Source organism: Lipotes vexillifer, unplaced genomic scaffold, assembly GCF_000442215.2.
Source record: "Lipotes vexillifer unplaced genomic scaffold, Lipotes_vexillifer_v1.1 scaffold409, whole genome shotgun sequence".
NCBI lineage: Eukaryota > Metazoa > Chordata > Mammalia > Artiodactyla > Lipotidae > Lipotes > Lipotes vexillifer.
Window position 1 is genome coordinate 123,749 of NW_006785162.1, and position 22,035 is coordinate 145,783.

Below are 22,035 nucleotides of genomic sequence, written 5' to 3' on the forward strand. Positions count from 1 at the left end.
CTGTATACTTTTAGTATCTGGTTGTCTCTTTTATGACTTTAGCAGTTATTAATGATCATTATGTAAAACCTTTAATTATTGGGCTTCCCTGGTGGCGCAGTGGTTGAGAGTCCGCCTGCCGAGGCAGGGGACACGGGGTCGTGCCCTGGTCCGGAAAGATCCCACATGCCGTGGAGCGGCTGGGCCCGTGAGCCATGGCCGCTTGAGCCTGTGCGTCCGGAGCCTGTGCTCTGCAACGGGAGAGGCCACAACAGTGAGAGGCCCGCGTACGGCAAAAAAAAAAAAACAAAAAAAACCCCTTTAATTATTTAAAGGTTTGCAAACTGATGAGATTCTAATTTATCATTCCTTCATTTATTAGCTGGAATACTTTCATAGAGAGAAACTTTGTTTCCTCAGCTGCTAACCTGGTGACATGGTTCATATACTAAAAGGCAAAATAAATGCTTAATTCTTTCCTTTTATTTACCAATTTTCAAAATGATGCGGTGGTTGCCTAGCATCCTCTAAAGCTGACCAAATGTTTTGTTTTTGGTAATATCATTAGAAGCTCATTGATCTTGCGTATTTTGTATATTAAGAATGTTAAGGAAGCCATCACCATCCACTTGCCTGGCCATCAGAACAATGCATTTCACTTACATGCTGGGGGAAACCTGTGACTAGTCACCTGTTCTTTCCATCACTTTTGCCAACATACATTTATCATTTCAGGTTTGATTGCCAGGGAGTCTCATTCATGGAGAAGCTGCTTTATTTAGATTGACTTTTTTATTATTCACTTTTCAGTGAATTCTAGAGGTGAATTCTAGTAAGTTAAATAGTCTGATGAGATTTTATAAGTATATGCTATACTTGAGAATCTTATGTGTTTACTCTGGGGACCTTCTAATGCACACCAAATGGCTGGTAGACTTCTCAACCTCCCCACCATGTAGAGAGAATGCAAGAGTAGAAAAATCGGAGTCTGGTTTTCTTTCTTTCTAATATTCTTTATGATAATAGAAAATCAGAACAAAACAGTCTGTTGTTTTTTCCATGACAGTGATGGTGGCCTGCGTTTTGGAGAAATGGAACGAGATTGTCAGATTGCCCATGGAGCAGCGCAGTTTTTAAGGGAAAGACTGTTTGAGGCATCAGATCCATATCAGGTTCATGTTTGCAATCTTTGTGGAATAATGGCAATCGCTAACACCAGGACCCATACGTATGAATGCAGGGGCTGCCGAAATAAAACCCAGGTATGTACAGACCTTACTGACAGTTGATATCTATTCAGGATATAACCACGTTGGCCTAATCATCCAGGTAGATTTAGTGTGGTGGAACAGATTGGCATTTTCACAATTTTGAGAGCATGCTTCTATAAGATTCCTAGTTTTAAATGAGGAAAAAGGTAACAATTCTGTACTAGTTTAAGTTTTGTTTTAGTGTGGTAATTAAGCTAAGCTGTTCATCTTCTGGAAATAATAAGGCCTTGTACAAGGAATTTTAAACAATGAGTTTTGTTAAACCTTTTGAGAAGGGTGAATATAAATTATATCTGGCAGAAAGGGCAGAATACCAAAGCCTTTTAGGAGAAGAGCCACCAAAGGCCAAGGTAGGATGAGAGTTATCAACCTCATCTGTTCATCACCTCCAGTACCAAGTCTTTTAGCTTTTTCTGGGGTAGGGAAGTGGGATCCCTTCAATACAGCTTTGCTAATTACCTTTTTTTTCTCTCCCCCAGATCTCTTTGGTGCGAATGCCTTATGCATGCAAACTGTTGTTTCAGGAACTCATGTCTATGAGTATTGCACCTCGAATGATGAGTGTTTAGCTCTTTTAAAAAATCTTTGTGTCTTGTTTCTATGATACAGCTTTTAAAAAATTTTTAAAACAACAAAAAAATGTACTTGCACTAGGAGAAAAGGCATTTTATTTGTTTTGTTTAATGATATGCATGCTTCTGTAAATAGACAAATTTTTGTAGACAGTCTTGATGTGTTATCTTTATTTTGTATTTCATGGGGTAAAACCAGTGAATATATATAACTAAAGTGTTAGTGGACTGGATGAAAAGAAACTGGTTATTAGGCAAGAACAGGGGTTGTAGTTACCCATGACTACTTTTAGCTATGCAGATTAATATATTCTGCAGGTTTACAGCTCAGCACCTTCACCTGTTTAAAAAGAAAAGATAAAAATTAGTTACATATACGGACATGGTTGACTTTCTAATTTTGAGGTAGTTTAGTGTTTCCAAATAAATGAAGATGTTAAAATGTGGGGATAAAGGATGTGTGAGTAACTATAAATGATATGGTGGGAGTGCTTTTTGGAATTGGAGCCATATGATTTTAGATGTGGAAGGTGATTGTGTTGTACTTGTCTATCTGTAAGTGACAGACCTTACTATAGAACTGGGAGAAGCATGTTTCACAGATGAGCAAGGTGAGATCCAGAGAGGCCAAGGAACTTTCCTTTGTTATCCAGTTCTCATTCAGAATTTAAAATGGAATAATTAGTGGCAGAGCTGAGACTCAAACACATGACTCTTAGCTACTGCTCTGTTTCATCACTTGACTTTACACATCTTGGCTGAAGAGAATCTGACCAAACACATCTTTACTTGATATTTCTTCCTTTCGTACCGCAGCTGAGTGATCCACACAGTGGAATGGTTTTGACAAATGCTGACAGTAAATTTCGTTATTTTTGGCTTAAGGCAAAACCAAGGCAGACATCAGTCTAATAGAACTATATAAATGTAAAGTAGCATTACTCTCATACCGCCAGGATGGATGCTTAAGAGGAAGCTTTTGACAGTGAAGTGGATAGAGGCAGAACAGAATTGAGTACTTGCCCATATACTCTTTCTGGTTTTTTCTTATAAAAGCGCAAAGTGAAGGACCAGAATTGTCTACAATCATTTCCTTTTAAATGGGAATTTAATATAATAGTCACAACACCAAGGAAAATGCTGTGAAGATAGATAGAAAGTTATGGGAAATACAAACCATTCCAAACAGGTTTGACTCTTATGTGTAAGATAAAAGCATCTGAGTCATAATTAATAATAGCATTCCATCAACCACTGAATGTTCTTTTGGAGCCATGCACTCTACATTTTGATAACATACTTAATGTCCTTCCCTTGTGGATTCCTAACATCACAGAATTTCATTAAGAGCTATGTCTGATACTTTTAAACAAAAGCACTAGTCATTTTTAAATGGTCATGAGATTTATTACCTACCTTTTTTCACTGGTATTTCATGTAAGGCATCAACCACTGTAATTTTTGCTGATGCCGAAGCCTGTCCTTGGGAATTGGATGCATGGCACTCATATTCTCCAGCATCTTCCTTACTAAGAGGAGATACCTGTGAAAGAAAAAGGATCTTTAGTTTCTCTATGGCAGTGAACTTTTTTCTTGTGACTTCAATTAGGTCATTATTTCATAAGTTTCCTAACATGACCAGGGGTTTCATAGCAAAGTATTTCTACTGCTAGAAACAGTGCAAGTCTTGTGTTAGGAGTAATTATATAGCTATCGTATTTGGTCTGCCAGGAGGATTCCTACTGGAGGTAGGAATTCCTACTGGAGGTAAAGTTGTCATGGACAACTTTAGGTCACATTGCATAGGTTAAAAACAGGATAGGTGCACATATCCTCATTTGAGGGAGACCTTGGTGTAGGGTATGTGACCTAAGTACTATCCATGTGTGTCCATGGCTATCAGAGGTCAAGTAAAATAATCAATAATTGATTAAAATAATGCTTGGGTCATTAGTTCCTTTGAGGATTTTGCTTTGAACTCTCAGGGGGAAAAAAAGTTGGTTCTCACTTATTTTTTGGTGATTTCCAAAACATCCTAATAAACCCCAGCTGTTTTGTTTGTTTGTTTGTTTCCTTTGAAAGAGAAACAGCAGCTCATGGTAAGGCTGTTCTAAAGAGATGTGGAAGGGCAGACGAATACTTTGAGCATGGCAGTACATCAGGCACCTTTGGTTTGCTCTGTCTATTCCTAAGAGTGAAATCCTTGCTAGCTCTTGGTACTCACCAGCACCCAGCCAGTTACTTCATGCTTTTCTGGGCCACCCCGGGTCTGAATGGCCAGGTTGTCTCGGTCGCCAGGCAAGAGTTCTGTTCTTTGAACTCCATAGTGACCCCTTTTAACCTGCAAAAATATAGTCTGAGTTCTCTGCACCGAATCATCAGCTTGGAAGTGGTCAACATTCCTAGAATTGCACAGGGTATGCATCAGACTTTCTAACTGGATTAAACCCAGCAATTTCCATTTTACCCTTTCCTGAATACTTATGTAAAATATACATTCTTTTTTTTACTTCTTCCTGTCAGTTTCCCTCTAAGCGTGTATATTTTGAATTAATGTATTTTTCTGCATGTTTGGGGAATACAGACTGTCACACTTTCCTGCCACTGGCTACCATCAGTAACGCATGCCCTTGTAACTTCTGCTTCTCAGTGTTGGGTCTTGTTTGCCATATGCCATTTTGTCACCGAGTCCTAGGTTTGATACTTGGGACCTTGTGTAAGAGCTCAACTCTTGGGACTCTTCCTGCAACAGCCTCATCAATGGAAAATAACAGGTTAAGTCCAAAGCCAATACCATTACTTTATTCTGAGGGCTAAGGGTTCATCACATGATGTACTAAAGACCTGAGAACAAAAATGCCTGTCAAGTACGAGCTGCTGCTGTTGTTCTCTTATGACAAAACTTGCTATTCCTGTGCATGTCATGATGAGATTCAGAAAGATGAAGAAAGAAGAAACTGGGTTTCCTTGGCTTGAGGCCACTAGAGAATACTGTCCTACTTCCCCCGTCATTTAAACAGGTAAACTGTGTTCATTATGTAAACTTTGGAAAATGTATAAAAATTCACAGAAGAATAAAATTTACTTGTAACCCCTCCATACATATATACATTTAGCATAAATTTCTAGAAGTGGAATTGCTGAGTCACAGTATAAATATTTTAAGGCTTGTGATAATGATGGGTTTAAAAATATATATCAAAGAATACATGAAGCAATGTTTGTTTATTCCATCCCAGCCTTCAAGAGTTAGGTTGATGTTTATTGATATTACCTTTGTAATTAGAAAAAAGGATTTTACAGTCTCAAATAGGTAGTTTTCATTTTCTTTTATAATTAAGCAAATCTTGAGTTAGATCATAGTATCTAATTTTTTTTTTTGACACTTTACATCAGAGTTGCTTCTCCTACTTGTGAGCCCACTGCCACCACATGCTGTTACTAAGCTGTTGTCTCAGCATCAAACCCACCCTTTATTTTTTCTGCTTCATGACACCAGGATTGGCACTCCGCAAACCATGTGGAATCTAGGCCAACTCTTACTCTATAAAAAATACCTAGCATTACTGATTTGGAATGCCTGGTTTTCGCCTGTTTTCTTTTTTTCCCTGAGATTTCCCCATATTGCCACTATTAGTGAGAGAAAACCAGGTATCTGTGTTTTTCTCATATGAATGTTAGAAAGACAAAACAGATAAACTCAGTAGGCACCTTTTTCCTTCAGTTTCCAAATTCCAAGCTGGAAGAAATGGTTTATACTAGTGCAGATCTTGAAACATTTATTTAAAAACGGTTTTAAATAATGGTTTTGGTATTTCTCTCTTTTTTTAAAATAATGGTTTTAAGTATTAATTTGATTCAGTGGCTAAAGTAATATACCTCTGGTCTTTATATATTGAATTTCAGAATTCTTTAAGGGTTTTGTATGTGACCAAAGCAGAAAAACACTACCGCGTTGAAATAGTGAATCTTAGCAACTGAGCTGTTGCTCCTCAGCTCATGTAGCTCTCAGTAAAGAGCATTTTGTACCAATTAACCTGACCCACTGTGTGCCAAGAAACTGTTCTTGTTAAGTATTTGATTGGAAAATGAATGCTTATATTCAACAGAACTCATATTTTAATTAACATATTGTAAAAAGTTTTATATCATGTAGAAAACATACAGAAAGAACTGCAAAGAATTTTTGTGTGGCAAATTTTTATATGGCAAACTACTGCCTTACTTATGTAAGGGGAGTTGGTTGATAAATACATTTTTGGTTTGAGAAAAAAAGATGCAGGCTGAGCTGAGAAAAGTGATTTCTAATACAATTCTGCAGATGTGCAATGGGCTGGAAGTTTGTAGGGTGGAAAAAACTGCCTAGAAGTCACTGCTCACCATAGAGCCTCAACTAGGTGAAGAATCAGAGGGAGACCCAGGAAGTCATCTCAGCCCTCTGTGGTTGTGTTTTAGTTGCAACAAGCAATAACTAAGAAAAAGGTGCCAATGACTACAGAAACAGGATGCATTAGTCTGATTGCTACAGGTTGATAAACCTCAAGCATTCATTGAATTGCAGGGATCATTTATGCAGCTTAGAACATAATTTGCTGTGCCTTTTTGGTGAAGTTTCAGAATTCTATGATGAAATAGAATACACAACTATTAAAATTTTAAGCTCCTCAGCCACTGTAAACAAATAAAAGAATGGTTGGCTAGGAAGAAGTATTTGTAATACATGATAAAGGGTCAGTATCTCTAATGTACAAAAAGCCACAAACTGAGAATAACAAGAATCAATAGAAAAATGACTAAGGCTATGAACAGGTAATTCATATAAAAGAGAATTCAAATATAAAAATATTCTCAATGTAGTCAAGGAAATTAAAGCATTAATGAGATGATACTTCTACCCATCATTAACAAAAACTAAAAAGAGTGGTAATATTCAGTGCTGGTGAGGATGCAGGGAAATGACATCCAAACATTGCTGGGAAGAGTGTGAACTGCTACAATCCATTTAGAAAATGATCTGACACCACAGCAATCAGACAAGAAAAAGAAAGAAAAGGTATCCAAATTGAAAGGGAAGAGGTAAAACTGTCATTATTCTCAGATGACATGATTCTGTATATAGAAAACCCTAACTGTCCACACAAAAACTACTAGAACTGATAAACGAATTCAGCAAGACAGCAGGGTACAAGAATACCATACAGAAGTCCGTTGCGTTTCTTTACACTAACAAGTATAAGAAAGGGAATGTAAAAAAACAATACCTTTCAAAATTGCATGCCCCAAAATAAAATATTTAGACATAAACCTGACCAGGAAGGTGGAAGACATATGCTGAGAACTATAAACCATTAATAAAGGAAACTGAAGATGATTCAAAGAAATGGAAAGATATCCCATGCTCTTGGATTGGAAGAATACTGTTAAAATGGCCATATGACCCAAAGCAATCTGCAGATTTAATGGGATCCCTATCAAATTACCCATGACATTTTTCACAGAACTAGAAAAAATAATCCTCAGGTCTATATGGAACCATAAAAGACCCAGAATTGCCAAAGCAATCCTGAAGAAAAAGAACAAAACAGGAGGCATAACCCTCCCAGACTTCAGACAATACTGCAAAGCTATAGTAATCAAAACAGCATGGTACTGGCATGAAAAGAGACATATGGATCAGTAGAACAGAATAGAGAGCCCAGAAATAGACCCAAACACCTATGGTCAATTTTCAACAAAGGCAAGAACATACAATGGAAAAAAGACAGTCTCTTCAGCAAGTGGTGTTGGGAAAATTGGACAGCCGCATGTAAATCAATGAAGTTAGAACACACCATCTCACCATACACGAAAATAAACTCAAAATGGCTTAAAGACTTAAGCATAAAACAAACCATAAAACTCCTAGAAGAGATCGTAGGCAAAACATTCTGACATAAATCATACCAATGTTTTCTTAGGTCAGTCTCCCAAGGCAATAGAAATAAAAATAAACAAATGGGACCTAATCAAACTTACAAGCTTTTGCACAGCAAGGGAAACTATAAAAAACCTGAAAAGACACCCTACAGAATGGGAGAAAATATTTGCAAACAATGTGACCCACAAGGGCTTAATTTCCAAAATATACAAACAGCTCATACAACCCAACAACAAAAAAAAACGACTCAATCGAAAAATGGTCAGAAGTCCTAAATAAATATTTCTCCGAAGAAGAAATACAAATGACCAATAAGCACATGAAAAGATGCTCAACGTTGCTACTTATCAGAGAAATGCAAATCAAAACTACAATGAGGTACCACCTCACACCAGTCAGAAATGGCCATCATTAAAAAGTCTACAAATAACATGTTGGAGAGGGTGTGGAGAAAAGGGAACCCTCCTACACTGTTGGTGGGAATGTAAATTGATACAGCCACTATGGAAAACAGTATGGAGGTTCCTTAAAAAACTAAAAATAGAATTACCATATGAACCAGCAGTCCCACTACTGGGCATATAGCCAGAGAAAACTGTAATTCAAAGATATGTGCACCCCTGTGTTCATAGCAGCACTATTCACAATAGTCAAGACATGGAAACAACCTAAATGTCCATCAACAGATGAATGGATAAAGTAGATCTGGTTCATATATATAGTGGAATACTACTCAGCCATAAAAAGAACAAAACTGCAATTTGCAGCAACACAGATGGATCTAGAGATTATCATACTAAGTGAAGTGAAGTAAGTCAGAAAGAGAAAAGACAAATACCGTATAATATCACTTATATGTGGAATCTAAAATATGATACAAATGACCCTATCTACAAAACAGGAACAGACTCATGGACATAGAAGACAGACTTGTGGTTGCCAAGGGGGAGGGGGTTGGTGGAGGGATGGAGTGGGAGGTTGGGATTACCAGATGTAGGCTATACTCAGATATATAACTGAATCACTTTGCTGCACAGCAGAAATTAATACATTATAAATCAACTATAGTTCAATTAAAAAAGAAAAGAAACCAGACAGAATTCCTTGAAAACAGGAACAAATGAGATTAGCAGAGTGCATAACACACTGTAGATAAGAAATAAATGGTTACTGTATTGAGGGTACTAAGGAGTGCTCTAAGAGGTACACTGCCTCCAACTTGTCAGATTTTTTAACATTTTCATAATTATTAAATGAGGTGGTAAAGAATTTCTTTAAAAAAGATCTGACAATGTCTATCAAGACTAAAATTAAATCTTTTGACTTAGTCATGTATCTTTTGGGGGAATCTATCCTATAGGGGAAAAAAAAGGTGGTTGCATGTAGGATATGTATACTGAGATATTTAAGGCAGCATTATCTAAGGTGATGAAAAGATGGAAACACAGAAACTGTGTTAATTATGGTATATCCACACTTGGAATATTATGTAGTTCTTGAGAAACAGACCTGGAGGGATGCCCATGAAATATTTCTTGAGAAAAGCAATTTCAGAGTAATTGCACACTACATCCCCACCTCACCCCGCACACTGGGAATATGTGTTTGTATACATTTGGGCATGAATGAGGATATAGAAAGATAAAAACCTGGGAAGTTCACATTGGTTATTTCAAGGAGTGGAAGGAGGTGGGAGGATATTATGAACTCTTTCTTTATACATCTTTGGATAGTTTCTCCTTTTTACCACAATCACACACACACACACACATATATACATACATACATTTATTTATTTATTTATTTACTAAAAAAAGAATATTCTTAGAGGTCATGAAAGCCCTAATCTGAAGAAATGTTCAGGTAGGAAAAGAATAGAAAGCCTCAATCTCAGAAACATCTAAATGTTTGGAAGGAATTCTGGTGTTTCACCTTCCCTGTAAGCATCCCTCTGACTTACCAGGGTTAAGGTAAATTCAGCTATTTCAGTTCATTTCCCCATTTCAAAATATTTCCCTTGGAATCTTTATAGGCTAGGGGTTTTCTGAAAATAAACTATGGGACTTGTTAAGGTCACATGATAAGTCCTGGTCAGGATAGCACAGAACACTCACTAGGCTGGGCCTGCCATAGAACTGTCGCTGTAGCCTGAAGTGTCTCGGAGAGAAGGCTCATCCTGTCAGTTCTGCTGTTGCTAAGAACCCTTGAGTAAGGAAGACATGCTACCTTCTTTGAACCTTGGTTTAACAAGTCAGGATTCTAAGATTCATTTATGTCCAAAAAGCAGTTCTGTGCTTAAATTGGCTTTGACAGGTGATCTTAAATATAAATCTGCATTCTTAACAGTTTGGTTACAAGGAGAGTGGGGCAGAAAACAAATGGCCTGTTTTAATTCTTTAGGTCAGTGACTCTCAAAGTGCTTTGACATGGTCCATAGTAAGAAATATATTTTGCATTGCGATCTGGAATATACAAAGGAAAAGTTTTATGAAATACCTTTACTAGATGTACCTTTACCTAAGATATTTTATATTCTATTTTTTATTTTTTAAGAAAATTCTCGTGATCCCTACATTAAATTCAAGACTCACTGATGGGTCATGGTCTGCAGTTTGAAAAACACTGCTTTAGGTCATGCATGTGGCAAAGTACATTATGAAGGTGGAAGAAAATCAGCAGAGCCTGGCAGTTGGGTTTTTGTTTGTTTTGGCAAGTCTGTAGACATTTTTTTTTTTTCTGTTTCTCTCTCTCCACTCCCACTCCATCCATTCCCACCGCTCCCCCCCCGCCCAACTCCCCCAGTTGACAAGCCCTCAGGGAAACCCATGGAATCTGCCCCCATAGGATCCTAAAGTTTAAAGGAAAAGATTCCTGAGGCTAATTTATTCCCTGGTATGTGCGTACGTTAGCTGGAGGGATAGGCAGAGCAAGGACTGAAGAAATTACTCTCTGTCAAGATCGGTCATGAAGGTCACATGCCCTGGGACGCTTAGGTCACCCTGGCTTCTCATTGTGTATCCCTAGAGAACTGCACAGAGCTTTTTATGGATATCCTTTGGAAAAGTTGTTCCTCACCTCTCCACCCCCTGGATCAAACCAGCAACCTCCAAATAAGCAATGAGGAGCATAAGCAGCTTTTGCTGAAGGCCAGGAGGAACACATCCACTGGCTGCATTTTTGCTTTTCACTGCTCCTGCCTCCCCGTTAAAAAAAAATAGTTTACGGAGGTAAAATTTCATCCCTCCCTCTAACAGACGTTCTGGCTGTAAAGGGCAGTAATAGCACAGCTGGTGTCATCTCTGCCCACCCCCCAGCCACAGTGAGGTTCCAGAGTCCCCCTGACACCGCTCCTGCCAGACGGCCACATGAGGGACCCGGAGGTTAGCAGATGACCCAGCCTGGGTCACAGCCCTTCAGTGGGAATTCTACAAAGCAGCAGGAAGAGGAGGCGCTTTCTTTCCTCTGGGGTCTTGAAACATTATAATGTGACCTTGGAGCTGCCAGTGACACTATGGCCTATAGCATGGAGGAATCTTTCTGAAGTAGAAGGAAAAAAGGATACCCTTACATTGAAAGCAAAGAGGCAAGAGTTAGAGTTCTGACCCCACTGTGTACCTGGATCCAGCTGCCCTTGAGGCTAGAAACGCACCCCCCTCCCGCTTTTTTTTTTCTCTTTTGCCTAAACTAGTGTGAAGTGAGTTTCTGCAACTTGCAACAGAAAGAGTTCTGACAATGGGAGCCAAAATCCCTCCTGGAGTTCTAGAAGTTGCTCCCCTGGTCAGACACCAGCAAACAAGATAATCAGGAGAGACCATCATCCACCTTAGAGCTTGCTGGAGAAGAAAAGCAGCTGAAAAGGGGCTTCTTGTCATGCCTTTTAACTGAAACTAGATTTCCCTTTTGTTAGCATGAGTTTGATGATATTTACCCCACAGACTGTTGTGAGACTTAAGTCAAAAGGTATAAGGGCAATAATGTACAGTATGACTGTGAAGTATTACTTGATCTGGCAAACGAGTGTTTTCTCTTCCCTTCTACAGACACGCTAAGAATACGTTGTCTTTCAAATATAAAGATAGCTATACAAGATAACCACTCCTCAAAGGGAAACATGTTCAGGAACAAGAGCTAACATCTCCTGAGTGCTAATAACGTACCTGACAACGGGCCAAGTGATGTAGCTGGGTTACTTTATGTAATCTTTACAAGAATGCTATGCCATGTTCATGTGGAGGAAAAACTGAGACTTAGAGCATTGTTTTTCAATCTAGGGTGGCTTTTCCCCCAGGGAACATCTGATAATGTCTGCTGGCATTTTTAACCATCACAGTGGTGTGCGTATGTGCGCATACGCGCACCTGCTACTGGTATCAGGTGGATAACTGCAAAACTACTTACTGTGCACAGGGCAGCTGCCACAACAAAGAACCACCTGGATCAAAATGTCAGCAGTGCTGACGCTGAGAAATCCTGGCTCAGAGACAACCCAGCCAACCCGCCCAAGGAGCTCACGATCTTAACTTGTAACAATGTTACACTGCGACACACACACATACGCTCACACTCACATATGCACACACACACTCAGAGGGTGGGATGGGTGTTTAGCATCATAGTTCTTCCAGCTCCTAAGGCTCCCTGCTCAGGGACTGCTAACAAAAGCAGGGCAGGGACTATTCTGGAGGTCAGTAAAATTGTTTGATAGATCCAGGACAGGTGTCTGGAAGACTGTCAGAAGGCCTTGAGTTTAAGGAGCCACAGGCACTGGACTGGCTGAGGACTTCAGGCTATTACTACCCTGTGCAGCATAAGAGGAGCCGGTCAATCTAGGGTATCTTCTGAAATCTGGGCCACTGACCTTGTTCCAGATGAGGACAGGGGTTGGGATTCCGATGACCTCACAGCTCAAGTACACCTGGGCGCCAGTGACATTCCAGATATCCTTGGGGGGCGTCACGATGGAGGGACCTATAAGAGGGCACAAAGTCAAACCATCCTTTTAAGCAGTCTTTAACATCTGTCAGCGTGCTAGCAATCTGTAAGTATTACTAGGAAGTAAATACCTCATTATATTTAGGAGGCTATCCCCTCTGTTGATTACCTGAAGCCAATTTCAAAGACCAGACTAGCTTACCCCAGGCACCAGCGGGAGTTTAAGCTATTCTTTGGTGATGCATACATCTTGACAGTAAAAGACAATTAGCAAGAAAAACATATTGCTTACAAAATTTTCTTCTCCCATGAATCATGCTTAAATGAGTTTTAATTTACCAGCTGTTTTGCTTATCTGTGACTTTCCAATTAATATAGTGAAACTTTACTCCCAAAATAGTTAATGTTTCTCTTTTTTATATACCAGTATTTCTGTTTGTGGGGAAGGGGCAACAAACAACCACTCCTTGGTTAATGTGCTGGACACTCAGCACATCCACTGCTAATTCGCAGTGGCTGGTTTCAGGCACCAGGGGCCTTCAGAGAGTCCGCATTAGAGGGAAGGAGAGCCAGGAGCCTGGGGTGACAGCGCACTACTTCCAGAACCGAACCTGGCCTGAACCCAAAGCTCGATGCCATTTCTTCAAAGAATGAGTTAATTATTCCCTCTGAATTTCAGCTCTCCACTGCCTTGGGTCTTCCAGCTGAATAAAATATCTAACTTTAGGGTCATCTTGCATCACAGTCCTGGGAAAGGGACAACCTCCCCTTGGGGCCTGGAAAGTTTTCTGGCATAAGCAGCATTCAAAGGGCATGAAGTGTCCCCTTTTGCAACAGGCTATTTCCAGCCCACGATTAACTTCTTGAAACAGAAAGGAAATGATGACAGCACGTAAGATTTTTCCCACTCATCTAAAGTATTGGAAGCTGATTTTTTAAAAATCCCTCAGGGTAGTTTTTTTTTTTCCCTTTGTAAGAATGTACAAAACAAAGTTTTGAAAGCTCTAAATATATTTTGTGTTTCCCTCCCTCTAAACCCTAGGTCTGAAAGGAAGTTTCTATCTTGGCCAGGGGTCTTGGCTTTTCTGTGGCAAACATGGACGTGGTAAGCACAGCGGTGCTGTGTTTATGTGTGTTGCTGGCTCTGTCTCCTATGCTTCCTCGTCTGTCCTCACCAACACAAGGCCCCACAACGGGCAGGGCAGGGCAGGACAGGGCAGGGATGGGCCTCACTGCACCCCGGGCTTCCTCCAGGGCCCTGGGACCCCAAGAGCTTGGACACCACAGAACCGGATCTGGCTCACCTCTGAGGGCCCCGAGAGACTGTCCTCCTTCCCACACACGGACTTGGTGGGATGACCTCAAGGCTCGGGGGTTCTCAAGGGAGTGTTCTGAGAAGAATACACCAGTGTTCAGAGATTGGAGGGGCTCGGGAACAAAGCTGCCTCTCACGTAGCAAAACCACATGAGGAATGCAAGATTCCTGTGAGATCTGAGTGCCTCAGCCTTGTGACAAACCATTTATTTCAACTCGCAGCCATCTCTCTATAGGCAGAGCAGGGAGCAGAGTTATCCATCTTTGCCAGGGGCAGATTCTAGAGAGCACATGGAAGAACTCCAGCCTAATTTTCTGTCACATATCTTGAAGACATGCTATGGATTCCTCTGACAGCATAATTTTAAAACTAAGATATTCTTTTTTTTTTTTTTTTTTAATTTATTTAGCTGAGACGGGTCTTAGTTGCGGCACACGGGATCTTTTGTTGTGGCATATGGGCTTCTCTCTAGTTGTGGTGCACGGGCTCCAGAGCGTGCGGACTTAGTTGCCCCACGGCATGTGGGATCTTAGTTCCCCAGCCAGGGATCGAACTGGCGTCCCTTGCATTGGAAGATGGATTCTTAACCACTGGACCACCAAGGAAATCCCAAACTAAGATATTCTTTATTTTACTTATTTATTTATTTTTGGCCACACTGCGTGGCTTTCAGGATCTTCCCTGACCAGGGATTGAACCTGGGCCACCACAGTGAAAGCCTGGAATCCTAACCACTTGGCCACCAGGGAAGTCCAAAACTAAGATATTCATAGTTTTAATATAGTCTGATTTATCAAAATTTTCTTTTATGATTAGTGCTTTTTGTGTCCTGTTAAATTTTTTTTTGCATAGCCCATGGCCCTAAAGATCTCCTGTTTTCTTCTACAAGCTTTATGGTTTCACCTTTCACATTTAGGTTTGTGGTCCATCTTGAATTAATTTTTGTGCATGCTATGAAGTAGAAGTCAAAGTTCATCACTCTCTCCCCAAAGGACAACCAATTGTTTTGGCATCATTTGTTGAAAAGACCATCCTTTTCCTACTGAAAGTGGTGCCTTTGTGGTAGATCCATTGATCATATATGTGTGACTCTTCTTCTGGATTCGCTATTCTGTTCCATTGGTCTATGTGTCTATCCATGTACCAACAAACATGGTATGATTTAGAATTAAATGTAATAAAACTGAAGCACTGAATGGAGAACAGATCTGTTTTATCTCCCTGCAACCCTCTCCTTATTCCATGAAGCAGAACATTTCAGGAGGAGCAAAAATTCTTTGAAAAAATCTGAACCTACCCAGGAATACTCTGAGAGCCATCACCAGGGCATTCAAATTAGGACAAATCATGTTGTGAGTTCCTCTTTCTCTCTCCCAACTCTTGAAATACATATAAAACCTTGGGTGGATGGGCTGAGTCAATATTTGGACCATCCCGAGAACATAAATAATTCTGTCAATTCTGCTACCAGGCAATGCCTAGAATTCAACAAGAGTTGCATACCACAAAAATCTGTATTACTCACTGACTCCTGTTGAGTTGATGGGGTGGAGAGGCAAAGGGAAGGGCCATCAGGACCAGTTTTCTGAACAACATTTACAAAACCCCTTGGTACTTCAGATGTCCTTGAACAAATGTTGACCCACAGAGACACCAAGTGGACACGTTCTGTATGGAAGTGAAGGATGGGGAAAATATGTGGGGCTGATATGATGGCAGATGCAACAGCACTGCACCCCATGCCCACTCTAAAGAACTACCATCCCACATACTCCATTGACCAGCAATTTCACTGCCAAAATCCTCAAATTGCATGTGTACCATGCAATTCAATTCCTGAAGGTTCTGTTCTACCTCAGGAGAGCAGTTGACAAAATGACTCCTTACCAAAATAATTTCTAAATCTTTCCACGTTGCCTTTCTTCCAAGAAGGCCAAAGCAGATCCAGAATTATTTCTGTTTTTAAGGATAAAATAACTTTTTAGTTCATTCTGAGCTCATTTTTGGGCAGAAAGCTCAAAATCAGCCCTTGAGGCCAAGCCAAGGGTAACAACATTGCCATCTAAATCATGCACAGTGTTTGGATTCCACTTAAATCAAGTCAAAATATTTAAATGTATAGGGACAAACACCAGAATAGATTCAATTATTTATTTATCCTTGCCTTTGTTCCAGTAAGGACTTCAGGCTGCACAAACATCTGTCTAGCAGACATCCTGTACAGATTAACTGCCCACTGCCTCTCTCCTCTCCTTCCCCACTGTGGACAACTCCAGGCGGCAACCAAGCTGTCACAGTGATGCCTGGTGGCTGATGTGGGGAGAGTCCATCCCAAGACTTTCCCCACCTCCAACGGTGCACCCTATCTTTCTATTTCACATGAATGTCCCCAAACCAGGCTACTCCATGTTCCATTCTTACCTTTCTCAACTCAGTTCTCATTCAATTTCATTCGATCTTTCTCAGCTCTCTAAGTTTGTTTTCTTGCTCCCTTATTATTATTTTATTTATTTATTTATTTTTGCGGTACGCGGGCCTCTCACTGCTGTGGCCCCTCCCGTTGCGGAGCACAGGCTCTGGACGCGCAGGGTCGGCGGCCATGGCTCACGGGCCCAGCCGCTCCGCGGCATGTGGGATCCTCCCGGACCGGGGCACAAACCCGCGTCCCCTGCATCGGCAGGCGGACTCCCAACCACTGCGCCATCAGGGAAGCCCGCTCCCTTATAAGTCTTGCCTGGTAAACTTAGGTGGTCTCTTCCTTTTAATCAATCCTTGAAGAGAAAGAGGAAGAAAACGAAGGGAGGGATGGAGGAAGTAAAGGAGAAGGAGAAGAAAGAGAAAGTGAAATAAAGAGAACCAGGTCCTGAATGAAACTGTGTAAGGAAGAAGAAAGTTTTAAGTTTGGAAGAAAACTAAAATTCAATTTAAGGAACCAGTGTCACCTTAAAACTACCTGGAAGGAGTCAGATTCTCCTATGGAATGCCCACCTAAGTCTACATCCTCCCCCTCAGACACTCTTGATTAAATTCTAGACAAATGACCCACAGACCACAGACTGCTTATTCAATTATAACCTAAAATTAGCCATGGTCTGAAAAATCACTAAAGATATAGAAAAGGAAGAATTTTCAATGGATTTAAATTTGGAATATTTCAATTTGATTCTGAAGAGGTAAAGAAGGGCAGTTCTCACAAAACACACAAATGTCATGAGAAAAAGACCCTGAAATAGAATTAAATTTGAACTTGACAAGAAATTGATTCAAACTCATCTTACATAAAATTGTAGGAGAGGACAGAGTTAAAATTTGTTACCTATAAAAAGCATGGGAATAATATAAAAGAAATATGTGAACAATTTCCTAGTCTCTTAGCACAAAACACTCCCCAGACATGACCTGAGATGCCCTCACCATGTTACCATTAAAACAAACAAACAAAAATACCCAAAGCACTTTTGGGAAGAGAACACTTGGCTCTGGATCCTTGTCTATTGCTTATAGCCAAGAGACGTTGGACAAGTCACTTACCCATTTATACAGAAGAAACCAGGTCAGGTCTAAGAATTTTCTTTTTGGGTTGGAAGTGAATGTACCCATCATGAATGTGTCCTAGAGCACAGTCATATGGCATCTTTGACATCGATGAAGTTTTGAGGCTCCACTGCCTGGTTCTGGGAGCTCTCATTCCCTACAAATCAGTCCAATGCACCACCTCATCTACCTAAACGCACTATACATGACTCATAACAAAGTTCATTCTCCCAGTGATGAAAAAAACAGAGCTTTATTATAAAGGTATCAGTGGTTACCTAGTTAGCCAATTTTTTAATCTGGAAAAGCTGCACAGAAGATGTTAGGAGAGGTCATGTTTTGGAGCTAAATATACATACTCGATTGAACCTGGGAAATTGTCAAAAGTCAAATTCTCCTTAACAATTTTTGTTCAATTTGGTTGATATCCTATTCAACCGCATTTTTTTTCATTGCTGCCTTCATTTTCCCCATGATCTCTCCCATGTTTACCCTACAAATTCACTCTTCTTTCTTCTTTCTACCAAATTCTCTGCTCCTAGTATTCATGCTCACTCTCTCATTACATGCTTATTACCACTTCTAGAACTTTTGCTTATGCTGATGCACTTACCTACTTGGGATGCCCTCCTTCCTCTCATCTATTATCTATGCACCACCCTTTTATTTGGAGCTCTAAGGCTGAAGTTTCATCTCCTTTTTGACTTTTTTTTTTTTTTACAACTCCAGTTTGCACTTATTTCTTCTCTGAAATCTTGTTGAGTTCAGAGTTAGTGCCACACAGCTTAGTGCGTCATTATTCTCTAGTGCTTTCCTTAGCAGGGCTAATTGAAGATGCCAGTGTCCTGATAGAGTCATAACTGAGCCAGAAACTCTGGAATCAGATGTACTTCGTGTTCATTGGGAGGAGGGACAGACCAGATTGTATGTAGTGGAAAAAGCGCAGCAGTAAATTCAGAACATAACATGACTAGTCATACGGAACTAAGAAGATAGCCATGATCTTGAAAATATACCAGTGTACACATTTGCCAAGGCACCTAACCAAAGTGGTGCTATAGTCAGTTCTTATTTATCAACTGGAAGATTATTCACTGTGACTTTCTTTAATCTTCCACTTGACTTCCTCTTGCCATAAACAAGGTTTCTTGGCTACTGCCCACTCAACAACCAATTTGCATACAATCAGGGATGTAAAATAATTTAAATATATATTAGCCAAGAAAGTTCCAATGAGAAGGGTAGATCTGCTGTGGGGAAACGATCATCAATCAACCTCACATCAAAAACAGGGTTTCTGGGGCTTCCCTGGTGGCGCAGTGGTTGAGAGTCCGCCTGCCGAGGCGGGGGGCGCGGGTTCGTGCCCCGGTCTGGGAGGATCCCACATGCCGCGGAGCGGCTGGGCCCGTGGGCCATGGCCGCTGAGCCTGCGAGTCCGGGGCCTGTGCTCCGCAACGGGAGAAGTCACAGCAGTGGGAGGCCCGCGTACCGCAAAAAAAAAAAAAAAAAAAAAGGGTTTCTGCAATATGCTGGGTTATATTATTCACATTATAGCTTTCACTAAGTACTTATTAACATGGCTAAGAGAGTCGAGTATAAAGACTTCTCCAAGTTATGGTAATTTGCAAACCACACTCATCTTGTCTCTTAATGATGCTGGGTCCTAAAATAGCTCACAGAGAGTATATGTGCATTCATACCAAAAAAGGAGGGTTTAAGAACGAAGTGAGACACCACATATGGAGATAAAGAGTTCAGGCAACTTGGCAAAAATCCCCAGATTGGATTCCGATAAAACGTTGAAGGGAAAAGCACCAAACAAAAGTACAAAATGGGAAAAGAATAGTAGGAAGGCACCATGGCCAAGAGGGGGAAGGGGATGAAATATGTGGAAACTTCCTGATATTAAATAAGGGGAAGCAGGAACTGTATGGCTAGTTAAAGGGCAGAGCCATCTGCCAAGGCAAGTCATTTCGGGAACTTCTAGAGGTGCGGTGATACAGCAGCTGACCCTAGGTATGAGAATCTGGCACACAGTCTCATGGGTATCAGTTGAGGACAGTAAGGGCAGGAGAAAAAAGTACTAAATCTTAAGCACCATAGGCCAGATTTAACTACACAGTTTTTGTTTAAGGCAAAGTCATCTCGTTATGGTTGCTACTGTTGGTCATTTACATTTTAATGTGAGTGAAGACCCAAAAGTTTATAATGATGGGGTTCTCCCAAACACAGCTGGGGGTAAAAGTATGTAAGAAATGCTTCCTCTTTTTCGGATACAATATATTGAGGTGGGATGGGGAGGTTTAACACATATAGACAGATTAAAATGCTAGGAAGGTAATAGACTGCTCTACCACTTCTGAGTTATGTGACACTGAACAAGTTATTTAACTTTTCTCAGTTTATTCATCTGTGAAATGGGATAATACCTAAGTCATTAGATTTTCAGAAAGATCAAACAAGATATAGCAATTAGCACAGTACCTGGCATGGGGTAAACACTCAGTAAGTATTAGCTACTGCTTTTATTTCAAAGTAAATCCTTATGACTGGAGCTAATACAAATTGCTTCTTCAGAGAATGGAGATGACACATCGTTTGGAGCTGGGGTGGCTGGCGAAAGGAGCTGGTATCTGAGCAGGCCCTGAAGTTCAGAAGTAAACTTTCTCTCAAGGAAGGTTTTCAACTTCAGAGACCTGCCTGAGCAGAGGTGTGGAGGCAGGAAAACACCAGCTGGCTGGTGGAACAGCAAGCACCCCAGTCCGCTCGGGGAGAGCGTAGCTGAGATTCGGGTGTGGAGCACAGTGGAAGGAGGAAGGGGGGGACACTTTGTGGTCCACTGCGTCTCTGAATGTTGGAGAGATGTGATTCAAGTGGCATTTCAGATGACTTTGGAGGCCTTTGCAGCAGGACTGGGATAGGGTGGGGATTAGAAGCCTAAATCAAGGTGGTAGCAATGGGAACAGAAAGGAAAGAGGCAGACTTGAGAGATTATTCAGGAAGAAGCAACACTACCTGGGAACTGACTGGATGTGGGGAAGTGGGAATGAGTCAAAAGTTGTGGGCTGGGTAAGAGGAGGCTGCGACACCATGGACAGAAGCCAGGGTGTCTGTCTGAGGAAGGCCTTGGATTGGAGAAGGGGGAAAGGATGAGTTTGGGCTTAGATTTGCGGATTTGGGCAACGAGGAGGTGCCGAACCCCACAGAGAGAAAGGAAACAGACTGGGGGACCAGTGGTACCAAGGTAAGCACTGTCAAGTTTACACTTTAGCCCTGGCAGGCTGGGTGGGTTCCTGGGTATGGAAGGAAGACAGCTTTGGCTGGCTCTCCCAGGGACAGATTCTCTGGAGGGAATTCCATCAGCTCGCTGCTGACACCCAGCCCATTCTCACCCCACCCCATCCCAGGTAAAGCAGAGGAGTAGACTGCTAAGACACTGCTTAGCAACCAGCCACTTATCTGCAGGGTCAGTTCATCTGAAAGTAGACTGTCCAGTATGATGCAACCCTGGTAACGGCATACACAGATCCTGTGAATTACATTTCCTGGCTGACAGCTAGTTATCTCTGGGTTAATGAGACACCCCATTTTGGCTCCAATCTTTGATACTGAAAATCTTCCTAGAGTGTATTAATCTTTTTTTTTTCTGTAGTAGATATCATAGTATTCAGATGTCTTTCTATGATTGTGACTCTTGCAATGTCTCAGAAGTATCATAAGTTTGAACAGACCATGGAACATAAAAAGAAAGTTGCTGTTTCTTATAACTTGTTGCTTGCAAACCAATCTCTTATTTCATGATGTCTTCTTATTCTTTTCCCCTAGCAAGTGTGGACCCAGCACAAAGTGATAGAATAATAATAAACAAGGGTCTGACTCCAGGCTGAGGTTCCCACCCACAGGTGATTCTGGTACATGTGGTCTGGGGTCATCCTTGGAGCAATGCTGAACTAGGTAAAATAAATCCATGAGGGATTTAAAGCCAAGTTCAGACGTGGAAGGTGGAGAGATCACTCTGGTGGCCGTGTGGTGGCTGAGCTAACCTGGGGCTGTGTCAGCAACATCGCCAAGGGATGAGCTCATGTATCCGGCAAAGCTCCCGTGCAGCTGGAATAGCTAAACTACCATCACAGCACCGGCATGACTGACATCCACACATGTTAAGTTAGCGGGCTACATTTTTATGTGGTTTGAGCATATGGAAGAAGTGACTTCACACAGAGCACCTTTATGAAGGGAAACTCCCTAGTTATGTGGGTGTATCTTGTTCATGCTAATGGAGCCTTGGAAATACTTTTTCCCCCCACATTTCATGGGCCTGTCCTATCTGGACTGTGACTCACCTTAAATCCAACACGTGAAAATTTGGGGTCACTTGTTCCTATTCTGCAAGCACAGAACTGGGTGGGGAAGTTTCCACAGGAGGGCACTTATTGCCACCTGATTCTGAGCTTCCTAGAAACCCAGAGGGCAAGTTCCCCCAGGACACTTCATCTTTGAGTCCTTGCCTTCCC

General features: G+C 41.0%; 2 protein-coding genes across 2 annotated transcripts in view; one reads left to right on the plus strand and one right to left on the minus strand.

Annotated features, from left to right (window-relative positions):
• Positions 1-1,978, plus strand: part of POLR2B (RNA polymerase II subunit B) — a 46,378-nt gene extending 44,400 nt beyond the window's left edge. The window contains exons 24-25 of the mRNA XM_007457214.1: positions 1,046-1,241; positions 1,730-1,978. Of these exons, the coding sequence (XP_007457276.1) occupies positions 1,046-1,241; positions 1,730-1,819 (286 nt within the window). The 3' untranslated portion in view covers positions 1,820-1,978. The remainder of the gene's footprint in view (positions 1-1,045; positions 1,242-1,729) is intronic.
• The window catches only part of IGFBP7 (insulin like growth factor binding protein 7), an 83,585-nt gene continuing 63,454 nt past the window's right edge, over positions 1,905-22,035 (minus strand). The window contains exons 2-5 of the mRNA XM_007457213.1: positions 12,598-12,707; positions 4,047-4,163; positions 3,239-3,365; positions 1,905-2,162 (exon numbers count right to left, since the gene is read on the minus strand). Of these exons, the coding sequence (XP_007457275.1) occupies positions 2,143-2,162; positions 3,239-3,365; positions 4,047-4,163; positions 12,598-12,707 (374 nt within the window). The 3' untranslated portion in view covers positions 1,905-2,142. The remainder of the gene's footprint in view (positions 2,163-3,238; positions 3,366-4,046; positions 4,164-12,597; positions 12,708-22,035) is intronic.